The following is a 19,999-nucleotide window of genomic DNA, read 5'->3' as shown; positions in this document are numbered from 1 at the left end:
AATCCTAACTGTCGAAACCGTATAAATTGGTTGCGATCGATTAATTGTGCACGAATCGCAACACGACATCCATTGGACGATTTGATCGTCCACCGCCATTTTATGCGAACACACGCTCCCGCCGCATTCGTGCACGCACTTGCGCACGCGCAATTGCACATACTCGCTATACATGCACACGCATCCCATGCCCCCGCAACTCGCCATATTGTGAATGGCGAGCCATGCTTCTGTGCTCACAACGGTTAGGCGCCATTTTACAGTACATAAACACCTCCTTCCTCTCATACAAATATTCACCCACTTACACAATAAATGTTCCAAACATAGAGGTTTATGTGTTTTAAAGGTATACAGTGAATGTTACATGTTAAATAGCAGTTATATGATATCTGGGTTTAGGAATAAGATAAATGGGTCATGAGTAGTATCTCCGATTTCCCTCTGTCTCAACAGGAATATGAAACCAACAGAATGAATATGGAAGGGATCACTATCGAGTTATGAAGACCTGCCAAGAATTATACTCTATACTGTAAAAATCACTGTACACATCCCCTGTAGATTTGCATGCCAAGGGTAGGACAAAGGGATCTTCTAACACAGTTCAACCTCCAGTGACGTCAACCATCTACTAACCAATGAATAGCAACAACCATTGTGACTCAGTAATAAAGGGCCAATAGGGAGCCCCTCTGAGTATTTAGCTTATGTTCAAAGGAAATTGTACACCTATAAATTCCTATGCAGTCTGGATCCCAACCCCCTTCTTCCTCTCTTTTCTTCCTTAACACCCAGCTATCTGAGAGACAGCTGTTAGCCTGGTTCCAGACCGCATGGCGAAGTATTGGTAATTGTATCTTTGTCTTTATCCTGTATATAGCTGCATTGTATAGATTAAGGCTGATTATACCCTTTTTACAATATAATACCTTTGTGTGTGTTGGAACCGCAAACTGTTTCTGTGTGACAAAGTTATTTTATATTGAAATGGGAGGTATGGGCAATCTGGTCTGTGCAATCAAATCTCTCTAATATCGATACTGTTTAAAAGGTATCAATATAACCCTCACCCTAGGGCCTATACCTAATCTCCCCTTCTGTAGCCTAATCCTACACCTTCCCCTAGGACCTATACCTAATCTCCCCTTCTGTAGCCTAACCCTAACGCTCCCCCTGGGGCCTATACCTAATCTCCCCTTCTGTAGCCTAATCCTAACCCTCCCCCCTACTCCTCCCCCTAGGTCCTATACCTAATCTCCCCTACTGTAGCCTAATCTTAACCCTACCCCTAGTGCCTAAACCACCCCTCCAGTAGCCTAACCCTACAAAGCCCACACTAATGCCTCCCTGCATACATCGCTGGCCTCTTCCCACCTACAAGACTTCTCTCGTTCTGCCTTTGCTACGCCCTACTTCACCCAGACTCCAACCTAACAATGCTCTCTATAAACTCACCTCTTTACTACTGACTACCTCCATGACTTTTCCTTCATCACTTATACACTACTCTCTCCTGCTGCATCCACACTTGTGTCCCACTTGATACTTCAATCTTGGTCTCAATTTAGATATTAAACTCTTACAATCAGGGTCCGCTCCCATATTTTTCTACTGTGCTTATCTATTATATAATCACCCCTAAACCTTCCGCCCCCTAACAGTTTTCATTGGATCCGCTCTCCCGTCCATACCCTGCTACCAGAGTGCTGGCTCTCCATTTATGAGTGCACTGCTTGGCTGCAGTGCTTCCCTTTTTCTCTCCTTGCAGTGGCATGGGGACAGCTCTGCATCTCAGCTCTGTTGAGCTCGCAGAGTGTCAGTGCTGCAGCACTGTGATTGATACTGCTGTGAGGCCACACCCCCTCACAGCCTCTCTACTCCCCAGCTAACCGGCAGCCCAAGTGCTGTCGGATAGTGACTTCTCACTCCCTGGCGCACAACCGCATTGTGTTCTTTGGCACTATCGACCTAGCAGCAAGCTGATAAATTGTCCACAACCGATACATCTGTTGACATCAGGGAGGGAGGGAGAGAATGGGCGGATAGAGAGGGAGTGGGCCCCTTGCAACTTTAGATAGCGTAGCGGCAAATTACATACTAGTTTGCTAATTCCTTCTGTGATATGATCAGGGTAGGGGGTCCCTCTCCAGGGGTAGATGGACACCTCCCTACACACAGCAGCCAGGAAACAGCACTCCAGTCGTGGGTTTTCGTGCAAGCTGGTCGGCAAAAGTTTTTATTGTGTGACACCAAAAGTCAAATAAACGAAGCATAAAACAGATCCTAGCCTGTCTGGGCTCTAACTAGAAAATAGGCTCCCTCACTAACAGAACACTAAAATAAGTTCACGTCCACAGTACCTTCGGGTTTGTAGCAAACAGTGTCTCAGAGCAAGCTAACCTGCGGGCCTGCTCTCCCAGGTGTGAGACACTGCACCAAGACATTACACAGCTCTTATGAGCCACTTTCAGGTGTAATCACTCATTAGCCTGCTCTGAGGCTGAAAGGCCTAATACCTGAAACGGCCCTGTGGATGGAGCCCTCCCTTCTCTCTCACATCCACACCCCCAGGACCCATTCTCCGGCTTTTACCAAAAGCTGACACTCAAACCTGTTTGTAAAACAGACTTCTCCTGGGGGCTAAAACACATAGGACAGGAACCTGGGCACACATAGAAGTCATTCCACACTTCTCCAGTGCTTTTATCACACTTCATATTTTTGTGACTTGTATGATGGCTGCGCGGTGATGCAGGCTTTACGGTGCCTTATAAATAAACATTGAAGATGATGAAAACTGTGTTGCCACTCATCTCAAGTTTTCTAAAGACCACCTGCATGATCCAGACTTCTACTGTAATAACGTATTGTGGATGAAGGTGAAACTTTTTTCCATTAATGAGAAGTGTTATGCATGGAAAAAATGAAACAGTGCATTCAAGCAGAATGTATGCCAACCGTATCACATGTAAGGTGGTACCATAACTTAGACTAATAGTTTCCTGTGATTGGAGAAACAAATATTTGTGGACTGTGCCAACCGTTACTCCCGGAGAAGGTTAGAGTATCCATAAGAACAAATCAATCATATAAAAATCACTTTTTTTCTCCAAAAGAACTCAATGGCAGAAAAGCAGCCATATTACAAAAGGAGGCAGCCATCTTGGTCACACTACAACGGTTACATTGGATGGATACAGAATATGAAGTACAAAGTGCAAGATCACATAATACAAGAAGCACACTATGAAATACAACAACCCACATACAAAATACAACAGAGCATGAAATGCTAAAAACCCAATACAAAGGAATCAATATTTCCACTTGTTCATCCAAACCATGAAGGTACCAGGCGAGGCAGCCATTTTGGGCGCACTACATAGGTTACAGTGGGTGGGATGAGCAATATGTCAAAGTATGATATGCAGTGGGGTAATAACAGCATAAAACATAACAGAAAACATATTATTCTGCCAATGAGCTAAGGCCAGGGTGGTGTGGAGGCTGTATGAAGCAGGGGCCTTGTTGGTATTAATTGGGGGCTTTGCTGTACAAGCCTGTAGCTCCATCAGATCGAGGCACATGTGATCAAAATTCCTGCAAGATGATTGCCTTTAGTTACACTATATGAACATGCACCAGTTTAACCAATACTTTGACATTTTCTCTATTTATATCTATTAGAGTGGGGGTCACAAAATAGCTAGAACAGTGCAGTGTTTGTAAGGAATCAGTATTAGACAGCCGCTGGTTCAAATACCGAAAGGAAAGGCCGAACGGTGAAGAACCCGACTAGGGTGGTAAGTAGCCTAACCCTCCCCTCTCCCCCCCTAACCTTCTCTTAGTTGTGCCTAAGCCTAACCTCCCCGGGAGGGGGTGCCTAACCCTAACCACCCCCGGGCAGGTGCCTAACCCTAACCTCCCCCCAACGGTGCCTAACCCTTCCCGCACCCTGAACCTAACCCTCCCGGGGGGGTTCCTAAACTTAACCTCCCCCCGGGGATACCTAACCCTAACCCCCCCTTTTCTCTAGCCTAATCCTAACCCTCCCCCGGGAAGTGCCTAACCCTAAGTCCCCCCGGGCGTGCATACTTACGTCAGGACGGACGGGATGTCGACACCAGTATTCTGACATTCATCGGGTTATCGGCATCAGCATTATGCTGGGCGTCTGGATATCGGCATCTGTATTTCAACTGCCGGCATCCCGTCCGCCGGCATATCAACTGCATCCCGTTCGTAAGGCTTGAACCTCTGCTGCAATGACAAGTTGATGTTGGAACGCTGTTCTCTTACCACATACAGTACCTTGCAAAAGTATTCGCCCCCCTTGGCTTTTTACCTTTTTTGTTACATTACAACCTGTAATTTATTTATTTATTTTTTAATCTGAATTTTATGTGAAGGATCTGCACAAAATAGTCTAATTTGGTGAAGTGAAATGAGAAAAATATATATAAAAAAGAATCTTTATAAATAAAATTCAGAAAATTGGCATGTGCATATGTAATCATCCCCTTTGCTATGAAGCCCCTCAAAAGTTCTGGTGCAACCAATTACCTTCAGAAGTCACATAATTAGTGAAATTAAGTCCACCTGTGTGAAATCTAAATGTCACATGATCTGTCAGTATAAATACACCTTTTCTGAAAGGCCCCAGAGGCTGCAACACCACTAAGCAAGAGGCATCACACCATGAAGACCAAGGAGCTCTCCAAACAAGTCAGGGACAAAGTTGTTGAAAAGTACAATTCTGGGTTGGGTTATTAAAAAATATCCAAATCTTTGAGTATCCCCCGGAGCACCATCAAATCAAAAGAACATGGTACCACAACAAACCTGCCAAGAGAGGGCTGCCCACCAAAACTCACAGATCGGCAAGGAGGGCATTAATCAGAGAGGCAGCAAAGAGACCAAAGGTAACCCTGAAGGAGCTGTAGAGTTCCACAGCAGAGACTGGTGTATCTGTGCATTTGACCACAACAAGCCATACACTCCATAGAGCTGGGTTTATGGAAGAGTGGCCAGAAAAAAAACATTACTTAGTGATAAAAATAAGAAGACACGATTTGAGTTTGCCAAAAGGCATGTGGGCAACTCCCCAAATGTATGGAGGAAGGTGCTCTGGTCAGATGAGACTAAAATTTTACTTTTCGGCCACCAAGGTAAACGCTATGTCTGGCGCAAACCCAACACATCCCATCACCCCAAGAACACCATCCCCACAGTGAAACATGGTGGTGGCAGCATCATGCTGTGGGGATGTTTTTCAGCAGCAGGGACTGGGAAATTGATTCGAGTCGAGGGAAAGATGGATGGTGCTAAATACAGGGATATTCTTGAGCAAAACCTGTTTCAGAGTGCCTGTGATTTGAGACTGGGACGGGAGGTTCACCTTTCAGCAGGACAATGACCGAAGCATACTGCTAAAGCAACACTCGAGTGGTTTAAGGGGAAACATTTAAATGTGTTGGAAATTGGCCTAGTCAAAGCCCAGATCTCAATTCAATTGAGAATCTGTGGTCAGACTTTAAAGATTGCTGTTCACAAGCGGAAACCATCCAACATGAAGGAGCTGGATCAGTTTTGCCTTGAGGAATGGGCAAAAATCCCAGGGGCAAGATGTGGCAAGCTCATAGAGACTTATCCAAAGCGACTTGCAGTTGTAATTGATGCAAAAGGTGGCTCGACAAAGTACTGACTTTAGGGAGGCGAATAGTTATGCACGCTGAAGTTTTCTGTTATGTTGTCCTAAATGTTGTTTGATTCACAATATGAAAAAAAAACACAACTTCACAGTTGTAGGCATGTTCTGTGAATGAAATGATGCACACCTTCAAACAATCCATTTTAATTCCAGGTTGTGAGGCAACAAAACATGAAAACTGCAAAGGGGGCTGAATACATTTGCAAGGTACTGTAAGAGTCACTAAGCTCCAGTACTGGGTTCCCCTGTCACTGCAGACAGTCACTAAGGCAGTGACTGAGCACTTATGAATACGGACCATCTCTATCTGGAAAAGGCAGACATCACTCATGAAACCATGTCCACAGTATGTATTTTATAACTCAACAAGAGTATTATTTCCTTATTCTTTATATACCCACATTATTGTTTTCAGGTCTCACTTCTTTTTTTTTTTTTTTTTTTAGATTGAGTAAATTTTTATTGGTTTATAGATATACATTAACAAATAACCAAACAAAATAAATAATAAAAAATATATAATAAAAAAATAAATTATATATATAGCGTTCCCGCTAGGCTGTTTTAGCGGGGCGCGGCGCCCTGCCCTCCTTCTGGAGGGCAAAAAGCACCCTGCCCTAGAGGAGGAGGGCAAAAAGCGCCCTGCCCTAACAGCCTGCGGGAGCCGTTCTCACCCGCGGGACGCAGTGTCCCGCGAGTGGACAAACATGCGGTGACCCGGTCACCGCCGGAGAATAGACGCCGGGCGCATGCGCCCGGCATCTATTCTCCCTTTCTGCAGCGCTTGGGGGCTGCCCGGCATGTCCGGAAGCGCCGGGCACGCCCCCAAGTATGACGAAAAGGGGACGCGTCTTATAGACACGCCCCCTTTTCGCAACCACGCCCCCTTTTCGGACGCGCGCGCGCACAAGATTACCCTCTCTAGCTCCGGCGCCCTGCCTGCCGCCGGAGCTAGAGAGAACACTATATATATATATATATATATATATATACACACACACACACACACACACACACACACACATACATACATATACATACATACACACATATACATACACACATATGCACACATATACACATAATCAAATAACAGTATCTGGAATATAAAACCTAGATCTACAAACTGCATCCCAGATCCATTGCTTATAAAAAATATAATATTAATCTGTATACCAAAACAATAAACATAGAGAAAAAAAAAATATATATATATATATACATACATACATAAACATATATATATATATATATATATACCACACTATACAAATACTGGAATATTGTCAAATATGACACCTGAAAAATTGGCAAAATTAACTAGATCCCAATAAATTCTGCTCTCAACTTATCACACAGCACATTACCTCCAACAAAGTAACAATCTACCTCACTATCCTAACAATATTATACCGGTCAATCATTAGGCAGTGCACGGGCATAACAGGATTTAAGCCAACTGCTCCAGATACATTCATACTTCTTCTCAGCTTTGCGACAAATAAACACATGTTTTTCATGTTCAACAGTGGTACGGACCAAGGACAGCCAAGCATTATAATCTGGTTCTGTAGGAGCCATCCACGACCGAGCCACACATACCTTAGCTAGTGTACACATATTGACAATGTATTGCTTAAGATATCTGTCCACTGTCCATAGAGCCTAAACAGCACATCAATGGCGTAGCTAAAGTGGGAGCAATACCTGTATTGGACAAAACTCTCAGAACCTTATTCCAAAAAATGCTAACCACTGGACAATCCCATAGAAGGTGCCAGAAAGTACCGCTACTAATTTTACACTTAGGGCATATGTCAGATGCTCTCCCCCCAAATTTTAGCAAACGTACAGGAGTTAAATAGGTACGGTGTAGAATAAACAGTTGAATCTGTTGAAATCTTATAGAAGTCGTGGAAATACGAGGAGCTTCTAGAGCATTATCCCATTCCGTATCACTTATAAGGCCAATATCTCTCTCCCACTTTGATCTAAGATGTAGTAAACTATCCTTATGATAATAAGACAATATATAGGAGTATAAGTAAGAAAGCGTCTTCCGGAGACCTAAAGATAAAAGGAATGACTTCAATGGGGATATTTGAATTAGAGGAGGGCCATCTGAAAATTGAGCCGAGAGAGCATGCCGTAATTGTAAATATCTATAGAAATATGATTGAGGGAGATGATGAGCTTCTTGGAGTTGTGCAAAAGATTTAAGAATTGAAGTGTCATCTAAATGACCCAATATAGTTACACCGTTAGAACCCCATGTCACCTCAAGCTGTAAAGAGGCCAGTTCAGGTAATATACGATAACTACATAGAGAAGTGTCTGGATCTAATCCTGTAAACTGTAGAATACTAGATACCAATTTCCATATCTTAATAGCTTGCATCAACAGGGGATGGCCTTTCTGTATAATTCTACCCGCAAGCAAGGCCTGTAATGGTGTAAAAGTTAGGGAAAATCTGAGAAACCAACAAAACGTGCAGGGCATTAGGGGAGTCATCTTGAAGCCATAACCGTATATGTGCCATCTGCGCCGCATAATAATAAAATTTGAAATTTGGAAGAGCCAATAATAATGATAAATAAATAAATAAATAAAGATAATGGGAACAGTCGGATACAGCCCCCTAAGAGGAAGGATAGATGATTTGTCCCAGTTTATCTTAAGACCAGAAAAAATTCCAAATTGTTCTATGACTTGAAGAACCACAGGCATAGCTGTTACATAGTCAGACAAAAAAAGTAATAAATCATCTGCATATAAGGAAACTTTGTCCATTCTATTACCCAATTGTAGACCTATAATATCAGGGTGAGAACGTATAATACAGGCTAACGGCTCAATAGCCAATGAAAACAGGGTTGGGGACAAGGGGCAACCCTGTCTTGTGCCCCGAGACAGGGTTGAAGGATGGGGAGATAAACCCATTCACTGACACCCTGGCAGTAGGGTTCGCATACATTAGCTTTACCCATTTCAAGAACACCGGCCCAAACCCAAAACATAACATGACCTCCCACAGAAAGGGCCACTCCACAGAGTCAAATGCTTTTGCAGCATCTAATGACACAATAACAGAGGACGATTCCTCGCCATGGGAGGCCTGTAAGTGAGTGTGCAGCCTTCTAATGTTCTCCGACGTCGACTTGCCTGGCATAAATCCTGACTGGTCTGGGTGAATAATCGAAGTAATAACAGTGTTTAGCCGAATAGAAAGGATCTTAGCCAAAATTTTGGCATCTGTGGGAATTAGAGAAATTGGCCTATAGGAATCAGGGTATCTAGGGTCCTTCCCGGGTTTAGGGAGCACAACAATTATGGCTTCAGACATAGATGGAGAGAACAAATTCTCTTCATAGAGCCCATTAAACAGATCTAAAAGTCTTGGAACAAAGATACAAGCATGTTTTTTATATATCTCTATGGGAATCCCATCAGATCCGGGTGCCTTGTTACCGGGAAAGGAACTAATCGCAGCATCTACCTCCTCCAGGGTCAACGGGGCATCTAAATACGCCTGAGCCTCGGATGACAATTTTGGAAGCCTAGCAGAAGCAACATATAATGACAAAGCACTCACGTCCTCAGTCAACTGTGTTTGATATAAGTTTTTATAAAATAAACTAAAAACCTCTGCAATATCTTGTGTAGATGTGACCATAGAGCCCTCAGACCCAATTAGTCCGGAGACAACAGCAGAAGGACGATCAGCATGAACCAAGTGTGCCAGAAAACTACCAGTTCTGTCAGCCTGCATATAATATAAATGAGAACGGAATAACAGTCTACGGTTCATTCTATCTGTCAAATGATCAGTCCACTCTGTCTGTGCAGTCAACCATTTTAAACGTTAAGATTCCAACCTGTCCCCCAAGTAATCCAACTCAAGATTTCTACAGGCCATCTCCAAAACACGTTCTTTTTCCCTGTAAAATGTTTCAATTCTGCTACCCTTTTGATCAGAGACCCACGTAAATAGGCCTTCAAGGCGTCCCAAACATTAGCTACAGAGGCAGATCCCACATTGTCTGTGAAATAGCCATCCCACATAACTTCCAGCTGTGAACCTGCACCCATTTGAAGAAGCCAAGAGGGGTGTAGTTTCCATAAACGGAGACCTCTAGGGCTACACATATTCAATTCTACCAGAAGTGGGGAGTGATCTGAGATTCCTCTGGCTTTATATTCAATGTTAGTTATATTAGGTACAATAGATGGGGACACCAGGGCCAAATCCAATCTAGAGAAAGAGTGATGCGTGGAGGAAAAACAGGAGAATTGTTGTACTCCAGGGTGTTTAACTCGCCACGCATCAACCCATCCCAAGTCAGTTACAAACTTAGCAAAGCCCTCACCACCTTTAGAAAGAGAACTTGAAGACTCACACCACTTATCCATAGACTGGTCCATTATATTATTGAAGTCTCCCAAACAGAGCACTGGCGTATCTGGAGAACGGGCCACAAATTCAGCAGCTTTTTTTAAAACATCATATGAAAAAGGAGGGGGGGGGGGATGTACACTGCTAACAATAAAATGGGCTTAGAATACAGTACACAATCCAGAAACACATATCTGCCATAAGAGTCAGTTTGGACCGCAGTAAAAGAAAAAGGGACAGATTTATTAATAAGAATGGAGACACCCCTGGACGATTAAGTATTTGAGGAGTGATAAGCCCATCCCACCCATGGTCTTTTTAGAGCTAGTACCTTACTCCCGACCAAATGCGTCTCCATTAGACAAGAAATATCAGGGCCATATTGCTTAATCATTTTAGACCAAAGATCATTAACCCCCCGGACATTCCATGTTAAAAGTTTCACCATTGTAATACATTAAACTATAAAGCATAATTGAAGTTACCTTAAAAATAGTGTGGTAAAGAAAAAATAAAAAAAAACATTTGTAAGAAAAAAACTGGACTACCCATCCAAAGCCACCCCCCACCCTGTATACCCATTCAGGTCTCACTTCTAATCACGAAAGCTAAAATTATCTGTGATAATCAATCTTTCAAATGCTACTATTTCAAAGTTCTAGGAATAGATAAGCTGCAAATTCCTATCATAATGGTATTTTCATACTTCATGAACTGCTGAATATTTCTGTAACAATTATATATAACCTGTATACCATATTTTTCTGGACATATAACAAACTGTAATTATTCATACATATGGTAATTTTCATGCTTACGAACACTGATTTGTAGCAGGAAACTTGCATCTATACGGTCATTTTGCAAATGGGTCACCAAACAACATGTATCAACCATTTGAATAAAAGCTCCTTTTAAGCTTGCAAAAACCCTAAACAGATATTATACTTCACTATATCCCTGTATGCTGGGTTGCTTTAGGATAATAAACACATTTTTAAATTAGCAACATTTATGGTTTTACAGCTGTTGCCTGCACTGCTGATGGTTCTCAATGGTACAAACCCTCAGTGGTGTTCTGTTATCAAAGTAAAACACAGATGGCACCATCAATGGTGGACAATTCCATCCACTGAAGGACATTTTCGATGGCCAACCCTAGGAGTGATCTCAAAGTGTTAGCACAGCAGCATTTATGGCGGCAAGATGCGTGGCCAGAATGTAGGTAAAAGTCTGGTACACGATGCATCAATAAAGACACTGGTACTCAATAATCTGATAAAGTGGAGAAACAGGTGGCGAGTTAAACAAAAAAAACAACAACAACTTTGCTTTGGTCATCTGTTTGCTTGGTATCTCTTATCGGCAGCTCTGGCCAACTCAATGGGGAAGATCCATTAGACAGCTACTGTGCATATCCAATGTTTTATGAATTTCATATTTCTTTATACAGGCGATACTGATTAAGCAGCCACTGCAGATAAAAGGCAGGTCTGTATAGTAAGTACCACTAGTCCCAGCATTTGCCGTGAGGGACAATACAAATTTGCTCACAACTCTCCGCAGTGAAAAGAGCAATTTTGATGCCGAAATCTTAAAGCCGTTCTTAGTTAAAGATTTAAAAATAAAATATTGTTATTATTTAGCCATGGCTCAGTATGCTATGTAATACAAGTAAACACGTACTTTATCATGTACTGTTAATGTGTTAAGGTGCGTATACAGTGGGCGATCAGGAAAGACAGTACGATTATGACATCGTAATCGTACCGTTGTTCCTGTTCCCCTGTAGTGCCTACACTGAACGATCAGTCGTTCAGTGTAGGCACCACGGACGGACTGGTGCTGTAGCGTTCCCGCTAGGCTGTTTTAGCGGGGCGCGGCGCCCTGCCCTCTTTCTGGAAGGCAAAAAGCGCCCTGCCCTCCAGAAGGAGGGCAAAAAGCGCCCTGCCCTAACAGTCTGCTGGAAAAGTCTTCACCCGCGGGTCGCAGTGTCCCGCGGGGGAAGAAATGTGCGGTGACCCGGTCACCGCCGGAGAACAGACGCCAGGCGCATGCGCCCGGCTTCTATTCTCCCTGTCTGCAAGGCTTGGGGGCTGCCTGGCGTGTCCATAAGTGCCGGGCACGCCCCCAAGAGTGACGAAAAGGGGACGCGTCTTATAGACACGCCCTCTTTTCGATGACCACGCCCCCTTCTCGGACGCGCGCGGACATGCCCTCTCTAGCTCCGGCGCCCTGCCTCGCGCCGGAGCTAGAGGGAACACTAGTGCTGTACATCAGCACTGGCAGTCTGCCCTGCACTTCCGTGTAGAGGGGGCATGCCGCGAGTCACGGGGGCTGGCCTCGCGGCATGCCCGTCTCTTTTCGGCCCAGCACAGCCGCCGGTGGCCCATACACGCCTCCACCCCTTCTGGCTCCGTGAAATCTTAATGATTTTGGAGCCGTTGGGTGGAGGTCGGGTGTCTTTTGCTTCACCCCTCCTCAAGCCTGTCCTTAGGCCATCGGCCCTTCTGGCATATGCCAGAAGTGCCCAATGGCCAGTCCAGCCCTGTTAGGCACCTGCCTTCATTCTTGAACATGGCCAATCTGTCGTTATCGACAGATTGGCCTGCATGTTCAGGCGATGGACAGTGGCGGGAACGACCAGCGGGAGCGCACATCGCTGTTCGTTTCCGGCATTACAGTGCACGATTACTAAGCGATTGTACGATTACGATGTCGTAATCGTGCAGTCGCTCAGTAAAATCGCCCTGTGTGTACGCACCTTAAAATTATATAAGAGACTGGCATAAAAGTCAACAAAACCACTGAGTAAGGAAGGAGCTTCTAATTAACCTTGTGCCCATTATCTTTCATGTCTGTATCTTCAATAACATATCAGGTACAGTACATGTATGTGACGTGACCTCCTGTCAGTGTGGATCTCTAGAGAGAGCTCCCACACACATACACAGTAATGTACAAGCATGTTGCATGTAAAACACATGTAAGTATACAGGGTGGCGTCAGACATCAGTGAGTGCGGCTGCTTGTTACCTGCCAGCCCGAAGTGCATGCCCCCGATGCCGCTGTAAAGCTCCAGCACCCGGAGCGGAGCCATAACTCGATCCCCCGGTCTGTACGGCCTTGCCGGAGCTCCCACCTTCCACTACCACAGGACAGACCGGGGACTTCCGTGTAGTTGTACAGACCCGTTCCCGGTGCTCTCCCGCGTGCACAGCTGGGGAATGAGGCTGCTAGGTGTCAGTGCAGGGTGACTGGTAATGCCTCGGCCTGCCCTGTCCCTGGAGGAGAGAGAGCTCTCATGTACAGCAATGGGGCGTCCAGACCGAGACATTCATTATTTATTGCACCAGTTATTATTACCATTTTCTGTTTTTCCATTCAATTAAACTGACGTTTTTACTTATTTATTATGCACTTGCAGCCGGTGGGTTACAAATCAGTGGATAGATGCCATTGCCAGAGCTATGCCAGTTACCAGCTGAGCAGTGCCACATGTGCCAGTGCGCCAGGCGAGATGCAGTTGTGTGTGAGTAGTTTGCATTGCATACAGGATGGGCATAGGTAAGTGCATTTTTTTAAAACAGGAAAAATATACCCAATACTGTATGACTCTTACTGAATGATTTATCCAGGACAATATGAGCATTGCTGGAATAATGCGGGCCATACACGGTGCCATGGTGACGGGGAATCCTACATCCGACATATTGGGCGTTCCCAACACACGGTGCGATCGGGTGGCCTTCCGCCTGATATGCCGGCTCCCTTACCCGCATAGCGCTGCATGGGTTCGCACATCGCATCCCCTGATCGACTGATCCTGCAGTAAGATCAGGGGGTGCGATGTACGACACCACGGGTGCCTGCTTGGTCCGACATCAGGCTCATACACGGTGCGATATAGCAGCCAAATCGCACCAATCAGTCGGATAGGCTGCTTTATCGCACCGTGTATGAGCCACTTAAGAGCCTCCATCGGGCGTACAGGTATCAGTGTAGGTAATGGCAGATGGCCATTACAGAGAATTGACAATGCCCAGCAGAGGGGCACTAACCAGAGGTATACCGGATCGAGGCAGGGAGGTTACATGACATGTACTTCATGACCATGGCCCAGGGTACCTGAAACAGCTTCTGATTCCTTACTGTCCCACTCGATTACTGCGATCCATTGACGAAGGACTATTAACAGTACCTAGAATCTCACGGAATTCGTCTGGGGGTCGAGCTTTCAGTTTTGTAGCTCCAACCTTTTGGAACTCACTTCCCCGCACAGTTCGAGAGGCCTCCACTCTAGAATCCTTTAAAAATAGACTCAAGACTCACCTATACACCCAAGCATTTCACTAATGTCCATTGTTTAAGCTTATTTTGTATTTTGTACTGTAAATGTAAAGCACTTTGAGTCCTTTAGGAGAAAAGCGCTATATAAATAAAATTATTATTATTATTACTACAGGCAATTACACCTGCTATGAGGGACTGGCAGAGGGTGACTGGGCACAGTCAGGGTGGCAGAGACGCTATGCTGGTGACTGCCACCAGGCACACACACTTCTTACCTTCTCTTTCCTGCCTGGGTTACTCTGCTCCTCTTTCTTACTGACTGCCCCAGCCACAGGCAAGCTCCATGTGATGGCTTCTGTGTCAGATCCACCTGCGCCACCCCTGCTGTCACCCCAGCCGCAGCTATCTATCTTCTTGAGTCGTGCTTGAGGGATAAGATGTATTCGAGCTATGTTCGCCCCTGTGAGAAGCTGCTGCTGGTGACGTGCTCCGGCCCCCGTTCTCTCGCTGCTGGGTACACACTGAGACGACGTCGGCACAATATGTTATTTCCGGCCGAATCGGAACGATATAAGGCCGCGTCGCTTAGTGTGTACGGCCAATATGCGCGCTCCCACGGTTGCATATGGTATCCGGGCGGCTGTGCTGCACGTCCAATCGGAGGATATTGCATGCGGCTCCATTGCAGGTAAGGAAGGACAGAACGAGGCATCATTCTGTCGTTCATTACCTCGTTCTAATGTGTACCCAAGGTACGATATGTCGGCCAATATCACAATAGAGACAGGGATTTGGAAGCAGGGATTGCTGCAAAGGAGATCTTTCTAAGCCAGTGCAACAGGAACCCATAATGCCGTGTACACACTAGACCAGTGGTTCTCAACCTCAGGACCCCACACAGGTCACGTAACTCCGACTTAGTTATCAAATTGTAATTACACTTATAATCTAACACTTTTCATCTAACACAGTCTACATCTATGTAGCCTTAGTGAGCACTAATAACTACAGTTACAAACATGTCTCTGTGTGTTTACTGATTGGGACCCCACCCCCAGAGCTCAACACACACTAAATTGGGATGCAATAAAGTCTAAGATAAACAATTTGTGAGAAGTGAGTGGAGCATTACAGATTCACAATACATTCCTAACTTCATTTATAGAAATTGCTATTAGTATAGCAGTAGTAGTAGTCAGGGCCGGACTGACCATCTGGCAGTTCTGGCAAATGCCAGAAGGGCCGATGGTTAGATGGGCCGGTCCGGCCAGTGCCGCCAATGGGGTGCTCAGGCTGCAGCAGTATTCCCGGCCACAGCACTCTGTACATGCAGTGCTGTGGCTGCCTGACAGATAGAGACTTTCTGCCCTGCTGTGCCTGCCACCCGCCGCCGTGCCTACAGTTCAATATAAAATGGAATAGATGCGGCTGGCTGGCGGACGGCGCTAGGCAGTGACTGAGCCAGCCTCCCTCAAGACCCCTCTCATTGTGCCGGAACTGAAGAATGAGACAGCGCGGTGACGTAATCGCGCGTCTGTCTCTCCTGCCGGCTGCCGCGTGAAGAGGACAACGGAGAGAAGTTAGTGGACAGACCCACGCGGTTGCCGGTATCAGTGACAGGCAGCAGGGAGCGGCGAAGGAACAGTTCAGAAGACGGCATGAGGAGCGCAACAGAGGTAAGTTGAGCTGCATGAGTGGGGGGTAAACTGTGTGAGGAGTGCCCTGGGGAGAGCTGTGCCATGTGGAGAGCAGTGCCAGGGGGAGAGCTGTAGAGGGGGGAGATGGTGTGTCAGGGTGAGAGCTGTGTCAGGTGAGAGCTGTGTTAGGGTGAGATGGTGTGCCAGGGGGGAGAGCTGTGCCAGGCAGAGATGGTGTGCCAGGGGGGAGATGGTGTCTCAGGATGGGAGCTGTGTCAGGGGGAATGGTGTGCAAGGGTAAGAGCTGTGCCAGGGGGAGATGGTGAGGTGGGGGGAGAACAGTGCCAGGGGGAGATAGTGTCTCAGGATGAGAGCTGTGTCAGGGGGAATGGTGTGTCAGGGGGAGCTGGTGTGTCAGGGAGAGATGGTGTGTCAGGGGAAGAGCTTTGTGAGGGAGATGGTGTGACTGTCAGGGGGAGATGGTATGAATGTCATGGGGAGATGGTGTCATTGTCAGGGGGAGATGCTGTTTTGGGGCCCAGAGGAGATGGTGTGTCGGGGGAGAGATGTGTGAGGGAGATGGTGTGTCGGGGAGAGCTGTGTGAGGGAGATGGTATGTCAGGGGGAGAGCTGTGTGAGGAATAGGCTTCAGGCATGGTAGCTCGCTTCGCTCATCACAGGTTTATATTCCCCTTCTATGTCCACGTGGATAGTAAAATTGATGTTGGACAGTAACTGATGACATCAGGGCACATCTACGGAAGGGGATCTATCCACTACTGCAAGGGTTATGGTGTCGGGGAGAGAGCTGTGTGGCATAATGTGTTATGGACATTACTGTGTGGCATTACTGTATTATAAGGGGCATTGTTGTATGGCATAATTTTTTATAAGGGGCACTACTCTGTGTGGTATGTGTTATAAGGAGTACTATTGTACTGTGTGGCATAACGTGAATGGGATCTGTGTGTCATTAACTGAATGGGCTCTACTGTGTGGAGTAACGTGAAAAAGGGGCACCACTGTGTAACGTAATGTGACTAAGGGGCACTACTGTGCGGTGTAATGTGAATAAGGTGCATTACTGTGCGGTGAAATGTGACTAAGGGACACTACTGTGCGGTGCAATGTGACTAATGGGCACTACTGTGTGGTATAATTTGAATTATTGATACAATTGTGCGGTCACGACCCAACCACGACGTTTTTGTTTTTCGGCACGCACTCTCCCTGCTTTGGTTGTGGATGGTGTCACCAATGCTCTTTATGTACATAGTGCACAAAATGTGTACTTATGGCTCAGCTTTGGTGTGCATAGATGTATCATTTTCTGTGTTCAGCACCCCTGCCCTAAAAAATTCCTACAGTGAACGCTATCTAATCCTCTACAACTGCTAAGCTAGGGCTTGGTCAATTGGGAAAATGCCTTCTCCGCCAGCTTTACCTAACGGGACCAAACCAATAGCAAATATCTAACTATGGCACATGTTTGAATCCCCTGCATGATTTGCTCTGTGTTTTAATGTAGAGAATGATGTATACTTGTATGTTGTTCTAATAATTATTATATTTGTAAGAGCATAGACTATGAAGTGGGAGGAGTCAGGAACAGTAACGGGAGGAGTCTACGTCTGGGGCCAGATGCTGACGCCTAGGTGGGCCTGTGTGCTTTAAATGCCAGGGCTTATTTTTAGTCCCAGTCCGGCCCTGGTAGTAGTAGTAGTAGCAGTAGTATTTAGCATTGGCATCCCTGTGCACAGGAGAGTTGCATGATTATTTTTTACTAAAATAAAGAGCTTAGTGGACTGTGGGGTAGATGTATGAAGGGGCGTTAGGGGTAAAATCGGTAACTGTGCACATTATGTGCTGCAGTTACCACTTTTCTGCATGTACTAATGCAGGGAAGTGATAAGAGTGATAGGGGCACTATGCGCTCCTGTCATTATCAGCGCCGCTATACCTAGACAGGGCACCAAAATGATGAGGCAATGTATGAACGGTCAGTGACGCTGTCCATTCCGACAACTACAGCTAACGATTTCGACAGCTGCAGCTCTCCTTGCCGCACCACACAGCACTGTCCCTGACTGTCGGTTCTGACAGCCAGGGATTGCGCATACAAAAAAACCAACACATTTTATTGTCAATTAGTTGCCGGTGCCACTGGGAATTTAAAAGCATTAACACCCCAAGCTAGTCAGCACAAGCCGGGAATCTCAGGCGAGGTGGGGACCCCCCAATAGAAGAGCCCCGGGCTTCAGCGTAAGCCTAGTGTGATTGGGAGAGGGCGAAACCCTATATAGGGGGATCCCCATCTCCCCTGTGATCCCCGGATTGTGCTGACTAGTTTGGGGTGTTAATGCTTTGGCCGGGGAGAACCGGTGATAGGGTTCTCTGGCTGTGGCATTACATACCGGCTAGATTTGAGTCCGGTGCAGGTTTTAAAAATAGGGGGAACTCTACACGTTTTCCCCCCCATATTTTTAGAACCAGGACTGGCTCAGGAGCCCGGGGCTAGTTGGGCTTTGGGGGGGGGGCATGTCATTTAAAAAAAAAAAATAACAATTTATTGAAACCCATAAGGCAGAAACATTCACGGATCACACTGATCTGTGTATGTTTCGGCTAGACACACTGGGCCTGATTCAGAGCCGGACGCAATTTGCGGACGGTCGTTCAGGAAAAGGGGGTGGCTATTCAAATGAACCTTCCGCTCTTTGCGGTCTGTTCACGCCTCTATGTCTGAACGAGCGAACAAAACTTGCGGTCGTTTTTTGGATAACTACGCCCCCTGGCCGCTCGCATCCTACGTCATGTCCGCTATTTATTAGATTAATCGAGTACATCGACCAGCATATGAACTGCTCGCTATTCTTGTGGTTGGTTTTTCCTAATACAATCTTGCGAGCAGTTCTGACTATAAAATAACCCAGTGACGTGGTCAATGACGCTGCTGTATTAATTATGCACACCCATAAAACGCCCGTTTTGACCTTTAAGCACGCCTGCGTTCGGATCTCCACTCCCCGTTTTCAAGCACCTTCCCCTGTTACCACCCACATACACCTCCTCCTGTCACTCATATTAGCAGGCATTCGCTATTTAGCGAACAAACGATTTTCGGCCGCACTGACTGGTTCGCGCATGCGTATTACGATCTGTACGCATGTGCAGTTGGGAAAACATCGCTCCGAACGAACGAGCGGCCGCTTACGAGCGGCTCTGAATCAGGCCCACTGCTCAGGAGGGGGTATATTTGTACGTTTTTTTGCACCATGTTTGGTTCTATTACACCTGTGATTTTAATCACGATTTTTGGTAAATTCCCGTGTTGTATTCCTGTCTAGGGAAAGTACTGCCGTGTTCAGACGATGGTGCATTCATTTCTAGTTGTATTTTCGGGTGTATTTTAACTTAAAAATTGTCCGTGATCACCTCTAAAGAAACAGAAAATACCCCCGTTTTTTTCATAGTAAATTCCTGTGTTTAGAAAAATGGCAATTTACCCCAGTAATTGCAATCTCGCACCAACACGATTCTTAGTAAATTGACCCCATAGTATGAGAAAGAAAAAGGAAGGCAAAAATCTACAGGAAAAAAATGTAAAATGAAAAAAAATATATATATATATTAAAAAAAAGTTTACAAAAATGTTAAAATGGAATAACCAGAACGACCCAAAATGATCAATAATGTCAATAAATCTCACATACATTGAGATCATAAGGGGAAAGAACAAAAAAATAAGAGGGCTAGATTCCACCCTTTAGATACCACTAAAATAATAACATAGGGCAGTGGTTCCCGAACTGTGCGCCGTGGCACCCTGGGGTGCCTTGGGACACTTGCAGGGGTGCCTCAGGTTGGCCCAGCACCAAATCAAATTATTTATGGTCAATGTAATGTAACTATGTGGACAAACAGAAGCTCAAACCTGTCCACAACCACATTACTGAACCTAA

General features: G+C 45.6%; 1 protein-coding gene across 1 annotated transcript in view; it reads right to left on the bottom strand.

The window, feature by feature from the left end:
• Positions 1 to 13,426, bottom strand: part of TRDMT1 (tRNA aspartic acid methyltransferase 1) — a 53,392-nt gene extending 39,966 nt beyond the window's left edge. Inside the window, exon 1 of the mRNA XM_088478649.1 lies at positions 13,144 to 13,426. Coding sequence (XP_088334775.1) covers positions 13,144 to 13,207 — 64 coding nt within the window. The 5' untranslated portion in view covers positions 13,208 to 13,426. The remainder of the gene's footprint in view (positions 1 to 13,143) is intronic.
• Positions 13,427 to 19,999: the final 6,573 nt, after the last annotated feature.

Source organism: Taudactylus pleione, unplaced genomic scaffold (assembly GCF_031769625.1).
Source record: "Taudactylus pleione unplaced genomic scaffold, aTauple2 ptg000216l, whole genome shotgun sequence".
In the NCBI taxonomy this organism is placed as follows: domain Eukaryota; kingdom Metazoa; phylum Chordata; class Amphibia; order Anura; family Myobatrachidae; genus Taudactylus; species Taudactylus pleione.
Note: the sequence above shows the minus strand (reverse complement) of the source record. Positions and strands in the feature narration are given on the sequence as shown.